This window comes from Ixodes scapularis, unplaced genomic scaffold (assembly GCF_016920785.2).
Source record: "Ixodes scapularis isolate PalLabHiFi unplaced genomic scaffold, ASM1692078v2 PGA_scaffold4__175_contigs__length_147842914, whole genome shotgun sequence".
Taxonomy (NCBI): Eukaryota; Metazoa; Arthropoda; class Arachnida; order Ixodida; family Ixodidae; genus Ixodes; species Ixodes scapularis.
This window is the reverse complement of record NW_024609879.1, coordinates 125,672,812-125,693,922: the sequence shown is the minus strand read 5'-3', so window position 1 is coordinate 125,693,922 and position 21,111 is coordinate 125,672,812. Positions and strand designations below refer to the sequence as shown.

The following is a 21,111-nucleotide window of genomic DNA, read 5'->3' as shown; positions in this document are numbered from 1 at the left end:
AAATCCAGGAAGCTCCAGCTTCCAAGATGTTCCTTTCATGTGACACTCCTAGTGTGGACACGTTTCTTTCCCATTTTGATTTAAGCGGGCATGGCTGCCAACGGTCCAACGAGACCTTGTGGATGAGCTGACACAGAAAAAACTTCAAGTAAACATCTTGAAAGCATTGTGAAAGTCTCATGGAAGCCTCCAGAAGGTTTCATAAATTCCAGGAAGCTCCAGCTTCCAATATGTTCCTTTCATGTCACAATCCTAGTGTGGACACGTTTTTTTTCCCATTTCAATATAAGCGGGCATGTCTGCCAACGGTCCTACGAGACCTTGTGGATGAGCTGACACAGAAAAAAATTCAAGTAAACATCTTGGAAGCATTCTGGAAGCTCCCTGGAAGCCTCCAGGAGTTTCCAGGCACTCCAGGAAGTCCCAGCTACCAAGATATTCCTTTAATGTCACACCCCTATAGTGTTTAGACGTTATTTCCCGCTTTAATATATGGGTGTGTATTTTACGGCGTTTATTAATGAGAAAAATCGGGGGACGCTTTTTGGCGTTCATTTTTTAAAAACAGCGGTGCGTTTCGGTTGGGCGACTCATGACGAGGCTAAAAACGGGGATTATCAGATAAAGAATCCGGTTTATTTTTACTATATATTGTGAGCCAAACTTGTCGCCCCCGGTTTTTAAGAAAGAAATGCCATAAAAGTGAAAAAGAGATGTGAGGCTTTGTGCACCCAAAGTGAATATATGCTGCCACCGCGAGAGTAATTGAGGTTCATTATTTTGAAGGAGCTCCATGGGCATCTTAGTTGTTGAAGATATTTTCCTTTTTTTTTTCTGCAGTTGCAGCATTAACTTTAGTCTCAAAATTGCCACAGAGACGCACTGACGCACGCTTTGTTTGTCAGCCTAGTTTTTGTTACCGAATCTTGAGAAAAGACGCACTGACACGTGTTTTACTGTGGAAGCGGCGGGATATTCTGAGCACCTTTTGCGAGGTGGACAAAACTTACACCCCTCAGCTGAGCCGGAGTTGCCAGGCACTAGCAGAGTAATCCGCCATATATTTGTGAGATATAACTTAAAAATCGTCAAATCTCGGGTTATAAAAATAGTCCAAATAGCCCAAAACATAGAACTTTATACATTATATTTGAAACAACTCTTTGGAAGACTTATGACATATTACACCTATTACAAAAGTATGCAAAAGGAAGACCAAACATTACTAGTTTTCAGAAACAATGGCGGAGCACGGGTACATTATTGCGCTATTGAAAAGCGCCAAAAAAACTTTAAACGGCAGTACTTCAGAAAAAAAAAATCAATCACGTTTCCGCGACTAACAGCATGTGAGGACTCACTTTTTATTGTGTTGTATCACGCTTGTGATTTAGACAGTTTTTTTCTTCTCTATTGAACTAATCCTTGTTTTTTATCTGGCTCAAAAATACAATGTTTAAGGCTTAGAAAGAAAGTGCTTTGAAATTGCTTGAATCTCGGGTGTGAAATAGCAAAAAATAACCAAATAGCCAACCACCAGATGTTCCCGCCAGCTACAAAAATAAGGAACAAAACGTGAGGGCGCGAGTGAGCTCATGTAAGTTCATAATTGTAGAAGTACCTGAGACAGCGGTGCCGACAGAAAAACAACGGGAAGGAGGAAAGAAGTCTCCGCAATCTCGGGTAATTCTACAATTATAAAAATAACAAGCCCCATTGGGCTATTTATAGCCCAATCTGGCGACCCTGATCAGCCCCCTTTCCATAAAAAGTGGAACAAGTCGAGCGAACCCATCAAGGGTGACACTAAACCGAGCCAGTAGCCCCGGAAGCCCTAGGAAACTAAACAGAGAACAATATACGCATCTCCGTCTCCCATGCGAAGAGACGCGTCACCAAGGTCAGTGACCCGACCTGGACGACACTGATGTTGGCAGTGTCTTCCAAAAGCGACATCGATCTTCGAATAGACACTGGAAGGTCGATGCAAGATCCACTAGAGATCCACGAGAAGACGTCTTTGATGAATCTCTACGGTGGAGGATTCAATAACCGGTGTGTTTCGGTTTTAACCTTTTTGGTATTTTTTATAACCGACGGATGTTTATCGGTGTTCTACTAGACCTCTGTGGATCCCGTGAAGGCGATCTTGTCGATGTCCGGGTGACCCGATATGGCGGCTCCCGCCGTCTCGCCGTATCCCGGGATGATGTTCACCACTCCAGGAGGAAATCCTGCTTTCGGGACAAGGTTCGCGACAGCCAAGGCCGTCAGTGGCGTCTGCTCGGCTGGTTTCATGACCACCACGTTTCCCATTGCCAGGGCGGGACCCAACTTCCAGCTCAGCATCAGGATGGGGACATTCCACTGCGCGGTGGTTTATTAATGCGTCAGCATTAGTACCCCCATGACGGGGAAAAGCTGACGGCGTCCGTCTGCCGACAAAACAGTTGAAAAGGAAGCGCGTCGCGTAGCGAGGAGGAAAGTAGTGAAGGTCAAAGGCGAGGAGGAGGTGACGTCACGGGGCGGAAGCCCATGAGCGCGCGGATACTGGGGCGAGTCTGAACCTGCAGCAGCGTCAGGTAGCTGGAAGATCTCTGTGTGGATACTTTGGGGATGCGTTAGCATGACCCTTGAGAAAACCCTACACAGGTCCCCCTTTGGGAAACTCTAACACTGACCCCGTAACGAAGCCAAAAGGATGTTCCAAAAAATAAAGGAAGCAAGATAGAAAGCCAAACAGAAAAGTGAAGGGGTCACTGTATAAGCGTTTCCCAAAGGGAGACGTGTGTGGCCTTTCCCAAGGGTCATCATAACGCATTGCCTAATGACGAATTCCACGAGTCGTTTTGGAGCGCGCCGGAACCAGTAGACCTGATACGAGATGGAACACGCTATCCGGACGGAGTCGCTCCGCCTCGGGATCCCCAGTGGAACACGACCTCTGCGGGATCGGCGGATGCCTTTCCCTAATTCACCTTCCCGGGCATCCTTTTCCCGCGGTCCCGGAACTCGAAGCAGATGTTTTCGCAATCGCGGCGCTAACAACACCTATTCAACATACGGGCGAAGGTAATCATGATGTGAAAGATATGAGTCGATAAGCGATGCGCATCAGCGTAGACCACTTGCTTCTTGACCGTAAAACTTGAGAACGGTATCCAAGTACGTCTCGATTTTCGGCCTTCCCTGCGGAGGTCCGAAAAGACAGTCGAATTCATGCGGGAGATACCAGCAATCCTCGTCGTCGCTGCTACTCGAGCCGCGGCTGCTAGAGGAGCTGATCGAGAAGCTTGATGACGAACTGCCATCAAGCAGCTGCAGTAAAATGGGCGGCACTTCGCGAGCGGCCATTACGATACGAATGCCAGTCGAGAACGGAAGTTACGCCTCAAGTAGCACCGAGTGTTGTGCGAACATTCCCTGGATGTTCTGAATGTTGAAGGAACGTTACCACATCATTCAGAACGTTCGTGGAACGTTCGTAGGCGAGCATTCCCTAGAAAGTAAGCTGCTCAACATTCTAGGAACGTTCGTTGGCGAACATTCGTATGCACAATGCTCTCGGAACGTTCTCCTTCGAACATTTATTTGCGCAACATTCTTGGAACGTTTGCTTGCGAACGTTCCTAGACTTTTTGCGGGTGAAGCCAACGTTACGAAGCTCTCACGCAACCTGTGGTTCGAAACACCGCCCATTATAATGCCACTTTGTTCCAAAAATATGCAAATTAAGTGGAGTTTCTGGAAACTTAGCATAAGGGATCATTTGTATTTTATATGAGTCTACCGAGGAATGTGATATAAGGTGTAAGAGAAAAGGAATGGTTTTGAAAACTTGATAATGAACTTGGCACTCACTGCGTATGTTGAGGGGCAGTTTTGAAAAGATCAGATTTTTAATATGTGAAATTTATAACCTTGAAAAAGGTAATTCCCAGTTCTGTGTTGAATGCCATGTGTATCTGTTCTAAAGTTCGGTGTGAGTAATCGGTTATATAGACAGCGCATTTTGAATGGAAGAAGTTGACAAGTGACACGTAGGAGTAAGCTGTCATTAATACGTGCTCAGGCCCGTGCACTGTGAAAGCGGCTAGCTTATGCTTGCACCTTCTAAAAATCTATTTCGATTAAAAAATATCGCTCTGTGGGGAGATTTATCTCATCCATGTATGTAGTGCGGCTCATTGGGGCTGTAGCCTAAGCAAGCCGTAATTGTGGAATCTTTGTAAATAGTCCTCAAATAATGTTTTCTGAGTGTAGTGATGACCCACGCCACATTCTGAGGAGATTGAAAGGATGTCCCTGCATAAATTAGCAACATTTCAAAGAAAAGTTATAGAAGTTCTCTGGATGTTCAGAAAACGTTCTTCTGGTTAGGATATTTGAATGTTGGTTGAACGCCCTGGTAATGTTCTATGTTCTTCACAGAACGTTCTAAGAATATCCCTTGGAAAACATTCCCCGAATGTAGCGATAAGTGCCTGCGTTAAATTCTGACAGCGTTGATAGAATGTTCTTACGTAAATTTTCAACATTCCAAGAATGTTGCCTATGTTCTTTTGAACATTCCCGGAATGTTCTCAGAACGTTCTCGTGCTACGTGGGGTGTGCGCTCAGAGGGCAGGCCAGGCTGATTCCTGGTCGAATCCGCCGAAATCGGCGGAGCGACTTTTCTCGGATCTAGATCGAGATTTGCACTGGAAGCTGATCCCAAACGACAAGTGGAACACGTCCGTCTCGACCTCGATCGCCAAGGAAACAGGCGCGCTCCAGAAAAGCCGATCCCGGCGCGCTCCAAAACGACCCGTGAAATTCGCCATAAAACTCCACCGATAGATCTTCCTTTAATTTTAATGAACAGATTTCGATGGGGGCTTGAGTGAATTGACTATTCATTGTAAACATATAAACAAAATAGCGCAAACGAACAGAAGGACAAGTAGAAGGGACAAAGACACACAACGCTGTCTGTGTCCCTTCTTCTACTTGTCCTTGTGTAAGTTGTGTTCGTTTGCGCTGTTTTAGTTATATGTTTACAATGCACCACCGACGAGCCCACCTCCAAACATGACTATTCATTATAGAAAACACCAGCGAAAATAGAAATCCAGTATTACAGCTGTTAGTGCCCTTCTTGTCTTTCTGTGTATGTATCCTCTGTTGTCCTGATCTTTCTTGAGCTGTTGTTTGCTGCCTATAACATTTTTTTAGCCGATAACTAACGTGAGTCGTTATTTGGCATTTTGATGTATATATTGATTCTTTATAGCAGTTCGGTAATCTGATATGCTCAAATGAAAAGCTTCCATCTTCTTTTTCTACTTCTTTTGTTGGGACAACACATAACGGACGTTTGAGTTAGCAAGGACTACGCACCATTTTTTTAACGGAAAAGTATATATATTTTTTTCATATTCACAATATTTTTTTATTTTAAGGTAAAGTAATAATATAGACTGCTGTACTGTGCGTGGGCTGTGTAGCGCAACCCAGGCTTTACAAAAGAGAGCCTAGCCCCGTCACAAAATATTTAATTGCGCGAGTTCTTGTGCGATCAAACAACAACCATTTTGAAGATCAGGGTTTTCGCGCTGGTGCCCTTTACTTGCGTGCTGCACAGAAGTCTTTAGACGGTACCTACTCCATTGTAAAATGAACGACCACAGCAAAGCGGTATCGGCATGGCTGGATGCGCGTGCGTATGTTTCCCTTCAGAGCACGAAAAGCGTACCAATAGCCCACATTCAAAACATGGCGCCTCGATGTCTGTCTGTCTCAAAGAGAACCCAACCATTCGTGAGGTCCATATACTCAACCTTTTGTTGAATCCCATGCTGCCACTGCACATCGAAATGGAGACAAACAGAAAATGTGTGCGCTAAAATGACCGTCAAGTAAAAAGGAAAAGTCGCGAGTGCGAGAGAGTCGCACAGAGCGGACAAGAGACTCTTTTCAAAAGTGCGCGCCATCTAGGAGCAGCTATGCCAATGAACCTTTTCCGGCCCGGTGCCAAGCGGCGGAAGTCGGCACGAGAAATCGAGGAAATTCAGAAGGAGGCATCGGATCAGCGAGTAGAAAACGTAATTACGGCATATATATAATTGTGTTTCACAAAAAAAGAAAGTGTACGGAAAGAGAAACACCCCTTACAAAAAATTTATATCTGGCCAGATCTGAAGATTTCAGATATGGCCATATCAAAAATTGGCCACATATAACCTGATATGGTATATCTGCCAGATATAACCTGATACTCTTGGCTAGGTATGGAAATCCCAGATCTGGCTAAGTAAGGAAATTCCAGATCTGGTCAGGCATTTCAAAGGGACACAAGCCTGAAATCATCACTTTATATCTTTTTATTGTCTACAATTCTCCCAAGTGCCCCGGTCCGCACTCGAGGAGTTATGGAAACGGTGATCCTTCAGCTCCCTAGTGATCGCTAGTTATGACCAATTCCATGGTTACACAGTTTCGAGTGTAATTCGTAGTCACCCTGAACAAGCGTCCCATAGGGCTCAAGTACCTGTCATATCACTTTTAAGTTTTCTCATCAATGGCAGCGTTTATGATACTGTGCATTCTTCCAACCTTCAACCAGGCTGAGCCGCCGAAATCTCTTACCATATTATCATTCTCGTGATTGTTGTTTTAGCAGGAATTACTTAAAAGCCGAAAATTCACAACAAACAAAACCGGGATTTAGCTCGCATTAAGCGGAGCTGTTTATAACATTTTTAGCATTTCTAACTTAAAATCAGCGTCTTTGAAGCTGCACGAGAATGATAATAATGTAATAGATATGTGTGCAGCTCATCCAGGTGGAAGGTTGAACGGAATGCACAGTACTGACATTGGCGGGACATTTTAAAAGTGGTATGGCGGGTACTTGGGTTCTGTACGCCAAGTGTTCAGGGTGACTCCGAATTACACTCAAATTTGTGTAACCATAAAATTGCTCGAAATTTTCGATCACTAGGCAACTGAAGAAACACCGTCCATATATGATTCCTCGAGTACGGGCCGAGGCGCTTGGGGATTTAGCAAATTGTCTATTCGCGCGTAATGTGAACACCTCGAAATAATGAAGCTACATTGAAATCCTCGTGAAAACTAGCACAAATTATGTCAAACTTAAGCTTGTCAAAGCTGAAGTTTGGGATTATTTTTGCTAATATTTAGTTCGGGAACAATGAGTTATTCCGAGGTTGGCAACAAAGAAATTTTTTAAACCTTTTTTTTACTTTTTAATATATTGAAAACCGACCGCCAGATAACTCTGTATATACGCCAGATCGGTCTGTATATACGCCATATCAGGCTGTATATATGCCAGATAAGTCTGTATATTCGCCAGATAAGTCTGTATATACACCATATCAGGCTGTATATACGCCAGATAAGTCTGTATATACGCCAGATAAGGCTGTATATAGGCCGTATATAATCATATAATGTTTGATATGGCCAGATATGGCCCAGATATAAGATTTCCATACGGGACGACGTTTGGCTGGACGCTACGGATGCCCCTCTTTAAAGTCGCGGTGGGCACGCGCCGCAGCTCAGAGTGCGAAGAAACTGGTATACCGTAGCTCCCATTATCGATTGGTAGCGCAGGTATACGTCACTTCTTCGATTTTTGGTTCGTGTAGCCACCGCCTGATGCCGTCGGTATGTGGAAAAGGTCCATTACGCGAGCCCGTCATTGTCCGGGCACTATACACTGAGCATGTATACTGCGTCAACGTTTTGGCGACGACTCGGATCCAACAAACAGGTTTAAAGCTAAGGAATGGCGATCGCCAATGATGCTTGGTGTGATTTTGCAAAGGGTTCACTTGACAGTACGATCAAGCCTCGCGAGTGGTGTCTGTCCCAGTCTCGAGTGCACACTGCAGATTTTTGGGCTTCAAACGTATTATGTGGGCTTGATACTGTCGGGTATCGCAGTCAATGGCGTTTCTATTGTTTTATAAATGCTCCACAGGGAATCACATTTGGGCTCTTTTGAGAGTTGGAATTGTCTAATAGGCCATATGCTTACCGGTATGATCTGTCCCACAACGCCGATGGGCTCGCGTCTCGTGTAGGCGAAAACGTCTCCGTCTATTAAAGAGAACAAATAACATAGAATGAGAATTAACCGAGAATCGGCGGCTCGTTATGCGAGGTCCATACCTGCTTCTTCCTAGGATAAATACCAATTGTGCCCGCTAAACTATCAACCGTTGGCCACGGTATGCGCAGAGAGCAGCAGATATATAGGACGTTATACCGACCGCTCATTGTTCAGCAAGCATCTAATTTCCGTTTCAGCATCAGCTTATATCGCAACAAGGAACATATTGACATGTTGCTATATGATCACTGCGTGGCGAGTCCAGTGCATCTGATTTGCTCCGAAGCCAATGATATTGTGGCATCAGAGCCGTATATTAGGAGAGTTTGGCCAGTTTATGATCTCGCCACCGTAACGCCCCCCTGCCTAGTGAGCCAATCAGCCCGCGGCGCAGAGGGAGAAGTGTGAGATCATGCGTGTGAACTCCCGGGTGTTCCCGGCTGAGCGGTGAGGGCCGCCATTTTCATGCACTCGCCCGTTGGAATGCATGGGATCGACATCCAAATTTTGGTTATTTCGTTTTATTTCGCTGGCTCTGGCAAGGAAATGATTAGGTGTTGTTCCTCGCTATAGGTTAAGAAGCCAATGAATGAACTTTTCTCGTCGTTTCACCGCAAACGTTTTTTCAGGCAAAAAAGAAGTCGGCCTGTAGCAGACGACGCGTAGCTTCAACAGTGTTCTGTACGGAAAGCGTGTTGCGTCAAAATGGCGGTTGTCTCCTCTTTGCTCTCCTCCACTTTTCTCCTCTCCAGCGCCTTCGTCGCCACACCCACTGACCAGGCTCTACAAATGTACGGCTGTGCGTGGCATTAGCCAACGAGATCGCAGAAGCGCAAATCACGATGCAAGAACCATGAACAGAATTGTCCATGCCCTGCGTTTGCTCAGTGACTGCGATGGATTAAAAGTAGGGTGTGGCTAATCTTGATGCCGCTCGTCGTTTTGGTTATTGGTTCCTGATTCTTTTCATCTGCTAGATCTTGACGCTTCCCGGTGCTCAGTGATAATAATATGATAATGATATAATAATAATATGACAGTGATATGATTATGATAATACAAGGATAATGATAAGGACTGTAGGGCTGATCACACTCTGTTGTTCTGAAGTTGTTAGCTATTATAACAGGTATGTCAAGCAGGGCAAACTCAGACCCGTGGGTTCGATAGAGGGAATAAAACGGAGATCAATATAAAGACGACTGAAGTAGTTATCTTTACGAAACGAATTTATTTTAGTGTATATAAGACGATGGAGTTAAACGCTTGGCAGAATCCTGAGTGTCAAGTCTTGAAATTACATTTTTTTTTAGGTAACGAGGCCCATAAAAGAATATCTTTTTAAACGTACACTTGAGATTGATCTGGAAACTCATAGAAAAGAGAGAAACAATTATTTTGTAAGGCCCACATCTTTGGGGTACCACTCTTTGACCTCGCCTCAAACACAAAAATCTTGAAAAAAAAACAAAAAAAAAAAAAACGAGACGACGGCAATCATCTTTACCGCATGAGAACGCATTATTTCCTTCCTGTCACTCCAATAAACGACCTTGATAAAGAATATGTTGAATGATGGTAGTAAGTGACGCACTGTTTACTTTCCGTATTTGCTTCACACACTACAATAATAGCAAAAAAGATCATATGCATTTGTTGCAGAACACTCATAAGCAGTCACGCAGTCCTAAACCAGTGTCATTTTTCTTCAACTTAAGTAAACTATTTATGAAGTGCACGCAGAAGCTTAGCTATCACTCACCGACAGGAATGGTGTTCCCATGCACCTTGTCAGCATATCCGCCGTAATAGCGTATAACAGCGCTGGCAAACATGACGTCAGCAAGGGAGAGGGTGAAAGGCTTGCCGTTGTCCACCGTTTCCAGACTCTGAAAGCCGTAATACTTCGTCAAATGAGACATAAATGTAGTCGAATACGGCAGAAAGAGCTTGAACCTGAGCATGAGCCTTTAAGTCGTTGATATTATAAAAATCTTGCAAACGTCGAGTATTGCAATACGACCCTTTTCGTTCGTGCAGTTGAGGTACATTAATCTAAGATTGCGTTGAGGGGAAGCTATGTATATACATTGCCGCGCCTAGATGAATGGAATTCTGCTGGGCTAAATAATAGGAATTAAAATTCAGCACAAACACTTTACAATTGTCCCAATGGGTCAAAATGGTTCGTTGAGGTTGAAACACTGTACAGTCACTAACAGTTAAGAAACGCAGAACGTGGCAAATTTCAAGCATCTTATTATCGCTCTACAGCCAATAAGATTGCATCAATCATCATCATTATTCTCGTCATCTTTGCTGCATTATCCGGAAAGATTGCCGAAGAGTGAATTACAAAATAAGAAGTGTGAACATAAGTCACACCCTGGTTAAAATGTATAAAAGCGCGAAAAACCTCAAGTAGCCAAGACTAAGTAAGAAAAGCTTGCTTCTTGCAATTTGCAAAAAGCAAGAGGACTAACAGTGTTTGTTGCTTTCGGCGCTTTCATACTTTTTAAACTACCTACCAACTAGCCCAAGTAACCACTTTGCTGCGCCCTGAGTTTCTCAGGTAGTCAGACACTAACTTAGACGTCGACAACAACGTCACACACTACAGGAAATTCGGTCACAAATCTCACGGCAAGGTAGTCGGCGTTCTCTTCCATCAGGTCCGCCAGTTTGAGAAGCATTCGACCTCTTTTGGACGCGTCCATTGTCCTCCATTCCGAACCACGTGCGAAAGCGGCTCGTGCTGCTTTGACAGCCAGATCCACATCTTCCTGAGTGGCGATATTGCACGTCACAAGTCCAAGTATTGAGCAAACATGATTTCATGCAATGATTTTAGGGCAAATCCCCAAGGTGGAGAAGATTTACGCAATAATGAAGTGACTTCCGCCTGAAATGGTGCGCAACTCGCGCCCTCTATAGGCGATTGGCGGCCGCTGCAAAGCGATGTTCTAAGCCAACACACCTCTTGATAAGCAACTTGTGTACTCACATTGTGTGCACTAATGGTGCGCCCATTTGTTGACAAGTCTGGTGTTGAGACTATCATACAGCCACATTTTATAATCCGTAGAGCGCTTATTAGGTTATTTATCACCAAATAAAAGCGGCATACTCCTTTCTGAGCCTAACCGTCTCAGAGTTCCTTCACTATTTGCGTGCGTGATGCTTCGTAATTCCAGAGGAAATATTTTTTCTTTACTATATTTATTTTAACATGATGTCAGCCATGAGGCCAAAGCAAGTTATTTTGAAAAGTACTTAACTATTAAAAGCACACCTGATATTATTGTTATGATGCTAAAACAAATAATGCCAAGGCTAGTTCACGCAATTGCGTTCGACTGTGATCGACTTCGTTGGAACCGCTTGAAACCGCTTGGAACCGCTTAAAACGAGAAAAAATACTGGCACCATCTCTCAGATAGACCCGAAGCACTTCTGATCTTCCTATATTTTACAAATATTGTTTTTTTCTGTGTGTTTGGAAAAAGAATTGCAATGTTATACAATATCATTTTTTATAGGTGTAAAGTATTCCATCTCACAAATACTCCATGCCAGTGTGTTTTTCCTTCGTAAGCATTCATGAGCTGTCACGTAACGCTGTCTATCACCCCGACCCCAAATGTGTGCACCAGCCTAAACTGTAACAGCAGTGTTGCCACATTACTAAGTTGGTTTTACCCTTGTCAAGGCGCAGACTTTTTTTTTGTCCCGCAATTTAACGTTTAGTTACAAAAGCAGACTGTTTTTAAAGAAAAGTATCACATATGCAACTATCTCCAAATGTAGAAACACACACAAAAAAAAAAAAAAAATACGCTGAGAAAATAGAGCAAAAAAGAAAACAGCACGAATCTTCTTAGGCAGCCTTGAACGAAAGTTGCGTAGAAAATAAACAAAGGTTTTATTATAACATGTATTCAAATTCAAGCCAAAACTGCGTTCTCCTAATGAAGGCTCTTCCTGCTTACGGAATACCTGCGACATTTCAAGCGTGAATCGCAAAATAATTAGTGATCTGTAAAAAAATATCAGAACCACTAAATTAGGGCAATTGCTTTCGCTAACCCTCTTAATGCCAAACATACGTAAATATTAAGAACAGTCTTAGCTAAGATGGGAGCTTTCCGGTGTTGTTAACAAGTATAGAGGAGTTTACTGGCTGTATCTCGGTCTTGACTCAAAGATACGAAACAGAGTTTTTGACAGGGTCAAAGTATTTTACATGCGTTCGAGTTAAGTTTCCCCTATAGGACTATGTTTTTTCTCGAAATATAGGAAATGTTTCACGATTCGGCAACACTGTGTGACATGAGTGCAACCAGAACCAGTGTGACAATGATTTCAATTAATTGATCGAATGATTCTTGCCTTGTCTCCTTCCTGAATGTCGGCAATCTTTTCGCCGGTGGCGGGGTTGTACGTCGCAAACGTCTTGCCCGAAACCGAGTTGACAAACTCATTGTTGATGAAGATCTTAAAAGAATAAAGGACATCAAGTGAGCGACAAATTGGAAATGGTTAAAAAGTCCTCATTATGCCGGAAAAGATAAACATCACGATGAACTGCACTTGCGTGTTTATTTTTAAAATCCAGTGTCGTCATTTTGGCGGTTTCTTTTAGTCTTTTTTTACAACGATGTTTGGGTTAGCAGAATTTTGTTCTTTTACTGAGCTTTCAATTTATCATGCTTGTGCACTCCAAGCAAGGTGTCTAGAACGTCAGCTTTCTCGCAAATCGGGAGGGCAAATCGTTGCAATCTACGAAAAAAGACTGGTGAATGACGGGGCACAAAATACGTTTAGTTTTAGACCTAAGGAAACAAAGAAACCGAAGTTTCAAGATTTCTCAGGGCGTAGCTCTGTGGGGAACGAGGCGATCATCTGTGAGTGGCGCTGACAGGCAAAAAGATCGTACATGTTTTATGAATGGCTAGTTGAACTGTCGACGACTAAAAATGGACGGTGAAAAACAAGTGCATAAGTAATCAGAGAAACATAATAAGGGTGCAGGCGAGCTGGTGAATATTAACGACGTTGAAGTTTTCTGAGACCGGAGAAGAAGAGAAACGTTAAAACGGCAGAAGGAACAAAATATAGACAGGATGAGGTCTCGAGCTCGGCCAAGTCGTTCTTTAGTCCACCACCTTATAAAGTCTAAAACTCATCGTCGTCAATACCAACACAAGACTACGAGGTCTACACAGTTCAAGCGCCGCAACCAGGTGGGGACAATTCTTACATTCCGTGATGGTGGTTGTGGCGCTTGAACTGTATAGACTTCGTCCTTGTGTGTTGACGGCGACGATGTTTTGCCTTTGAGACTATAATGAAGGGGTGGTCAAAATAAACAAGTTAGCCGAGTCCGAGACGTCGTCCTGTTTATTTTTTGATCCCTTCAACCATTTGATGCTTTTCTTCTTCCCCTGTCTCAGGGTAATTCGACGGTACGTAAACTCGAATATCTAAGTCGTGAAAGCCATGTCGTTGATAATGTGCTATGATAGTTTGTGTTCGTATCCCTAGCTAAAAAAAAAGTTCCTTGATAGGTTTGTTTTGTATGAACGGAACTCTAGATCGTAGGGTCCAGGAGGGAAAAGTACAGCAATATCAATAGTAAAATAAAAAAAAAAAAAGTTTTTTGGTTGTTAAAGTATTTCTGATTGTATATAGTTTTGAAATGAAAGACTCATAATGACCGATATGTATGTATACAGTGCCCCTCAAACTTAACACCGCCACTCGGTTCCGCGAATATTGATCTATTGCATGCTACCAAAAAATAGATTGATCGCTGCAGCTGCTGGAGTACCTTCCTTTGGTTGGGTTTTCATTGGGGACGCAAACCTTCACCAACTAGTTCGACCGCTAGGTTTAGGAATAGCTCAAAAAGTGAAGAAACCGGACCATCTCGTGGCGGCGTTAAGCTTGGGGCGCACCGTACCTTATTAAGTTTATTAGTCACCGACAACTTAAGAAACATAATGTACGATGAGTCCCGGACATTTTGTTGACACTCAGCAGCCAATCAGATGGCCGCATTGACCGATAAAAAAGCAGAAGAAACAATCACGAAGCGAGGAGCTCGAACATTAGCTACGTCCAGGTCCTACCTTGCCTTTCTTGAGACGCCCGGGACTACAGTAAATTCTACCAGGATATCAGAATCAACTAATCATAAACGTCGGTATATCGACTAGATTCTTCGTTTTGTTAATTGTTTTTACTAATTGGCCGGGAAATTGATAGTTAGAGCACATTATATTATTTTAATGTAACTCGGTAAATATCAATAACCACTAATATATCAACTTATGCGCATTATTTATGCGCTGCGAGAAGTAGTTCTTTAAAAGGTTGGTTGTCGGAAAAAGAAATTGTGACTTTGGTGATTGAAACAGGTACGTCTTGATAAAATAGCTTAAAAGAAAGCATAGACTTCCACTAACCTGTGTAGACGTGATCTCGGGGTTCCGCACGGGCGCCATTATCTACAGCAGAAGCGCGACGAGTTCGTTAGTGACAAACTGCGGTTCACATCGAGCGATGCTCGAACTTAAATACCAGCGCAAGAGCTGCCGTTGGCATAGTGATCGTACGTTTGTTTCGTTATATGTGGTAAGTTTGGGGTAATCTCGTTCCATCTCGACCTTGACGAGAGAGAGAGAGAGACTACGAGACATAATGGCCCCACTTCGAGCAAACATATACGAATGTTATCTTCGCATGTCAAACACCAAGCCCTACTGTGGGGGGTGGAATGTCAATGCGATGGAACGTTCGGGACGCCTATTGTGAACACCGCGCAATACCTTTTGTTTTGTTTTAGAAATCCATTTATTGTAAACCCCGATGGCGATGACGTCATACTGCTGCGGTGGCGCCACTGTCGGGGCGGCGCATTGTAGAGCTTATATATAGATTTGAGAGAGGGGAGCGACTGAAACCGTTTGAAATTTAATGGCAAACGCTTCCCGCTCAGATCGGTCGCGTGTGCGCATGCGCGTTGTTGTTGCGTGTCGAGGAGGAAAGCAGGCAGAAAGGCGGGGGCGTTTGCAGACGATCAACGCTGTCGTCGTCTCATCGCAGCCGGCATTGCAGACGCGGGCCCGTAGACCACGTGACTGCAATCGAGCAGTTGGAAACGCTCCGAGAGCTAGGCACACTACGGCGCACGCGCAGACGGTATTTAATTCGCGCGAATCCGGTTTCCGTGCGCGTGAATTGCTCAAAACCTGTTTTGCGAAAGCGCGGACTCGGTGCCTTGTATTGTTTGTAAGTGGCGTGTTTGTCTATTACACGCATAAATTGATTAACAGGAAGAGTACACATGAAACTACTTACGCACAGCGACAATCCACCTTTTCGTTTGGTACATTTTAAGAAAAAACACCAAGGACGCGGTTAAATGGGCCGTGCAACAATGTTCGGACTTCGGTAAAATAATTTTGGTAGTTCTTCCCTGTTTCACGTCTGAATTAGAGTACTGAAAGCCGATTTTACCCGCGCACTAATTCTTAGAAGAAAAAAAAAAAGAAGTCAAACAATGCGGAGCCCAAGTTCGTCTGCTTGTTTTGCAGGCGACGTCAAAACGCCGCGCTCTGATTGGAAGGTAGTGGATAGACCTCAAGCAAGCTGCCTTGTGGTCTATCCATTATCCTTCCAATCGGAGTCAATCAGAGGTCGGCGTTCTGACGTCATCACAACCCCCGCAAAAGAAGCAGACGAACTTGGGCTTCATACATCTTGCCAACTTATTACATTGCACCCAGTTACGCATTGTAATATTCCCTTCTTTGCTTCGCAATTACGCAACGGAATTGCGATATTTCAACAGAATGAGACGGTTTCTCCGTCCCTTTTATTAAGATGAACAATGTTAAGATTACTTTAAAGGAAGGCTGAACGCCTTTATGCGCTCTCTGGTTCAGTTCTAACAGACTGGATTACCGAATTACGTAAGAAAATACAAGACCGACGCAAGAATTCATTCAAGATTTTATTTAAAAGTTCGTTTTCTAAGCGTACCTCGGTTCATCCATTCTAAGCGAATTCCGCCGCACAATACGTCGCCCCCTGATTGTGTTCCCAGTAGACGACCGACATGAAACGGCGTAGGCATAATTATCATATCAGGTAATAAATAAACCAACGTCGGCGCCATCCATTTCACATCGCAGCACGCAGCAAGCGTGACAGAACACAACACACGCCTCGGAATAATAAAGCATTCTTACCCTATTATTCGTAAGAGCGTAGCGTCCGACGTGGACGCGTGGCGTGCTATTCGTGAAAAGAGTAAAAAAAGAAAAGAGGAAGGGGAGGGTGAAGTATGCATAAGGTGTTAACACGACCGCCGTTGAGATAACGGCCCTTTATTGTCACAGATGGCTGGGCGCGAGCGGTCGACCTTAGCGACATCGTTTGAAGAATACTGCGGTTAAATTACCATGCGATATTTTTCTTGAAGGTAAACATCTTCGACAGACGCTGATGTACGTGGACCCATTTCTTTCATTCGATCACAATACGAAAATTTGCCATCCCAAGAGAGGTTTTCAGCCCCATTTGCCCCGACCCTCCTCTCTCTCTTTCACTCTTTGCCTCTTTCTATTTCTTTCTCTCTCTCTTTGTTTCAATCAATCAATCAATCAATCAATCAATCAACAAATCATTCAATCAATCAATCAATCAATCCCACGGTTACTCAGCCCCATTCGAAAGCACACTCGACACACACCTTCGCGCTGCGTGTTCGGAAAAGATGTCGCTTTCTCTCTGAATTCTCTTGACTTGTCTTCCTCCTCTTTTCGAATATCTGCTGATATTCCGATATCTTATTCTTCATTTCTTTTTGCTATGTTCGAATGTTTGTCAATAAGAAAACCTACCACCATATCTCGAAAGTAATTTGTAATTTGGGCAGACGCTACTCGGAAAAATTATTTACAGTAAACTGCTAATTAGCGAAATGGAAATGAAATTAAAAGTTACTGAATACTCATAAAAGCAATTGAACTATACACTAACTTCCTAGTGCGATTTTCTTTTTTCTCCTAAAATTAATTTCTAAATTCCTAAAGTGTTCTTTTTGTGGTTAGCTATTCCTGTCACCGCAAACCCTCGATAGACAGTTTTAGTACAGCGTTGCTGGCTCTTGCGTACGCAATAGGCAGTAGTTTAGCGTACGCTAAAAACGACATGCGGCGTACCGATTTTAGTTGTGCGTTACGTTGCCGAGTGAACATATCGCATGATCTTTTTGATCCAATTTGCCAGAGCCGTAGAATTCCGCGTGCTTAAAACGCCACCATGCTACTAAAAAGGAGTATTCTAAATGAAAACGTTTCCAACAAATTTATTTCCAATGAAACCAAGCCGCAGCTGCCCGGTCAAGCGCACTTTTCTGCGAGGTACGGAGGTACGAGTAGGAGTTCGTATCCAAACTCGACCACGGAGATTCCGACAATCGTCCCGTGGAAACGGCACCTTTTATCAATGCTATCGCGGAAAGAAATCCATGACCTACTGATGTCCAGTGCATAGCGAGAACTTTGGCGATTTCTTTTAGAGTCGTTCGTCCGTCGGCGATAAACTTCGCGAAGAGGCTTAGCGTTGGGCAGATCGCAGCGTTCACGCACATTTCGAGCGGTGAACATTTTCACTATGCACTCCTTCAGCTGCACGTCGATCTGATTCGATCGCGGTAGGTCCCGGAAAGAATTGCCGAGATGAACACCACGCAATTTCACGTAATACTGAACTTCGTGAACACCACGTCGCCCTTGCTGCGCCAGTTGAGGTAATCGCCATCTTGGAACTGGTGCTCTCGCTGGGCCCGAGATCTCTCGAGAGCTTCCCGCAAAGCCTGCTAGTCTGCAACGCAAAATCCACAGCGTTGCTTGCATACGCAATACGCTAGCCCTTCTATTGCGTTCTGCGGATGCGCACTCTCGACTCGCAATTTCTTCGTGTATGCAAAAATTTAGTGTACGGTCCACTAATACTGTCTAATATGATTCGTTAAAAAAATCGAATAAAAATAGGTCGATCTTTGGCGCACCACTGGTCCAGCGTCAATTTGAACTTTCAACACCCACAACAAAATATGGGGTGACCACTAAAATACAAGAAGAGGATCTGATGTTCATAGTACTATTACATCTTCACTTCATTTAGAGGGCCTTAATGGTGCGGAGACTTTCATCAGACATGGAGTTCGCCGCAGTGTACTAGACCTGACATTCCTGTCACGGATATATTGGCAGACTGGAATGTGCTAGCCGCTTCCTGGGGCAGTAATCATATACCGATCATGATTACCAGCAAGTTGTCTGCCAAAAAACCAGGGAAACTTACAGAGAAGTTCGAGTTACCAACTGGGATGTATTTCGATCTCAAATGAACTTTGCTCTAGCTGGCAGCACGAAAGACACCACAGCCATGATTGCACGAGCCATTCAGCTGTCAACAAAGAGCATTGGAGTACCATACAGTCGGCCTGTTTCCGACCTCATGTACCTGAACTTAAGGGCTGCTCGACTGTCCAATATGGCTCGCGCAGCGCCGAGCTCGAAAAATAAATGATCCGAATGATTGCACTGCACATCGCAAGACGGACGCCAAATGTCGCCGACAGATTAAGCGCCTCCAACGCCTACAGTGGAAGAAACTATGAGAGTCGGTCGGTTCCCCATCAGGCATTTCTAAAGCATGGAGGGTCGTCAGCGTCTTGAAAGATAGGAAGTAACCTGAGCATCCTGTGGCAGGATTAGCGATAGCCCTGTGCCGCACTACTCAGAAAACCACGGAGCTTCTTGCCGATGCGTTCGCTGCCACAATCCCGCTGCCACAATCCCGCTGCCCCAGGGGTACAGCGACAAGCCTCCAGTTCCATTGAAAACAAATACTTGCACAGAGACAGACCCTGACTTTAGCATCACTGAACTTGATGTTGTCCTCCGACACTCCGGCCGTCAAACCGCTCCGGGACAGGACGGCGTAAAGTTTAAAACACTGAGCAATCCTTTTTTCCCGCATAGAAAGGTCCCTACTGGAGTCTATTAAACACATATGGAGATCGGCAAAAATCCCTGTAACATGGCTCACCTCAGTAGTGGTTCCCACCAGAAAGCCAGGGATACCCGTCGATAAATTTAATCCTACCGGTCAATTTTTATGGCCACATATGTCGGGAAATTAATAGAAAGACTAGTTAGTACTTTCAAGGCTTACCTGGTTGCTTGAATCCAAAGAAGCATTGTCAGATCAACTCTGCTGATTCCGACGAAGCAGGTGCATCTTCGACGCCATTGCTGATCTCGTTTTGACCCTTGAGAAGGCACGTTCAACTCACCAAACAGTCTACTTCATATTTTTGGACATTTCCAAAGATTTCGAAGCCCTACCACACCATACTATTCTGCGTAAACTCACACGGTACGGAATTGCCCGAATCATTCGTACTCATCCGTAAATTGATTACCAAATCACCCCTAACCCCTCTTTTTTTTTCTCACCCTGTTTCCTCGCCTGTCCGAGTCTTGCCCCTGCTCAAGGAGGCTAACATCACGCGCAGGCATCCCATCTTTCTCTGTATAGCAACAATGAACAAGAACAGCGATGTCAATTTGAACATTGGCAAGTAAATATATTTTCCGAATCAGCGTAAAAAACTGAGTCTAGAGCAGCAAATGAATTTCCTCAAAAGTTCTTAAGTATTTCTTAATCGTAGAAAAACGATAAAAGAGAAACCGAAACCAACTTGCAACTTTGCTGGTCCGCCACCTTTTTTTTCCGTCAGATGTATAAACATCAGCACATGGGCAGCTTGAGCCTGTTTCGCCCAGCGTGTGAAGCAGTCAAAAGGCCGTCGCGATCGTCCGTGAAAAATAAGCGACTACAATTAATCGAGCTTGTCTGAGTCGAGCAGTGGCCGGCAAATGTTATACGATTTTCAGCACGAGATTCCAGACGATTCGCCATTCGCATTCGGTCCGACGGCGTCGCCTCCGAGGAGACCACCCGTGGCGGCTGCGTCCGCGATCTGCCGGCATATGGACCCAGATGCCGCTCCAGAAGCATGAATGGCATGGAAGGTCTTGTGTGCTAGCACGTTGCGAACGCTATACACTATTCCAATCCCCTATTCCAGCGTGCGATCTCCTCAACCCAGCAGGCGCATGTTCGTCGCTTCGGAAAGCGAACAAATCACGCGTCATACGCACGAATTTCGAAAATAGAAGCGGCCAGTAGCTCTTTTTTTTTTTTTAAATGTCTATGCGCAGAGAAAGTCGTCTGCTTCTTGTGCAGGAGTTGCGGTGACGTCAGCACGACGCTGAGCTCGGATTGGCTTCGATTGACAGGATAGTGGGGAGACCTCAATGCTAGATGCCTTGTGGTCTACCCACTATTTGTTTTTCAATCAGACAATCAGAAATCGGCGTTTTTTGACGTTACCGCAACCCTTGTGCAAGAACCAGACGACTTGCTCTCCGCGTAGGAGCCAGCGTTCGCGTCGGACTGCTCGGACCCACTTCTATCGCTGAGACTTCTCTATCGAAAACAGATGAGCTGTGTCTCTCGCTCTCTTCGTTGTGTTACTGCATCCCACAGCACATTACCGATTCTCCCGATCCTCCATCGCATGCCGCAAATAGCCTAAACCAGACACCATCCGCATAAACCACAGATTCTCACTACCACTACAACCCACAGCGCCGTGGAGGAGCGAGCGTCGTCTGCTCTCGGATACAACATTTGACGTGGGTGGATGGATGATAATGGCTAGACTCTTTGTAACGGGCGGCAGCTTGCGCCACCTAGCCTAAAATTTTGTCATCCCTTCTTCTGACGAGCGTCCCTGCTCGTTGTTGCCAGTGGAGCGAGGGCCAGCGATTCGGTGTGCTGTACCCGTAAACTTCGAAATTCGTTTTTTGGAAAGAAATTTATTATTTTGATGAGATATT

The 21,111-nt window shown here is 44.4% G+C and overlaps 1 protein-coding gene across 1 annotated transcript in view; it reads right to left on the bottom strand.

Moving 5' to 3' along the window:
- The window catches only part of LOC8029986 (aldehyde dehydrogenase, mitochondrial), a 28,804-nt gene extending 9,219 nt beyond the window's left edge, over nucleotides 1–19,585 (bottom strand). Inside the window, exons 1-7 of the mRNA XM_029991763.4 lie at nucleotides 19,379–19,585; nucleotides 14,593–14,634; nucleotides 12,515–12,619; nucleotides 10,768–10,908; nucleotides 9,888–10,014; nucleotides 8,051–8,112; nucleotides 2,125–2,367 (exon numbers count right to left, since the gene is read on the bottom strand). Coding sequence (XP_029847623.2) covers nucleotides 2,125–2,367; nucleotides 8,051–8,112; nucleotides 9,888–10,014; nucleotides 10,768–10,908; nucleotides 12,515–12,619; nucleotides 14,593–14,631 — 717 coding nt within the window. The 5' untranslated portion in view covers nucleotides 14,632–14,634; nucleotides 19,379–19,585. The remainder of the gene's footprint in view (nucleotides 1–2,124; nucleotides 2,368–8,050; nucleotides 8,113–9,887; nucleotides 10,015–10,767; nucleotides 10,909–12,514; nucleotides 12,620–14,592; nucleotides 14,635–19,378) is intronic.
- Between the last annotated feature and the right edge of the window lie 1,526 nt (nucleotides 19,586–21,111).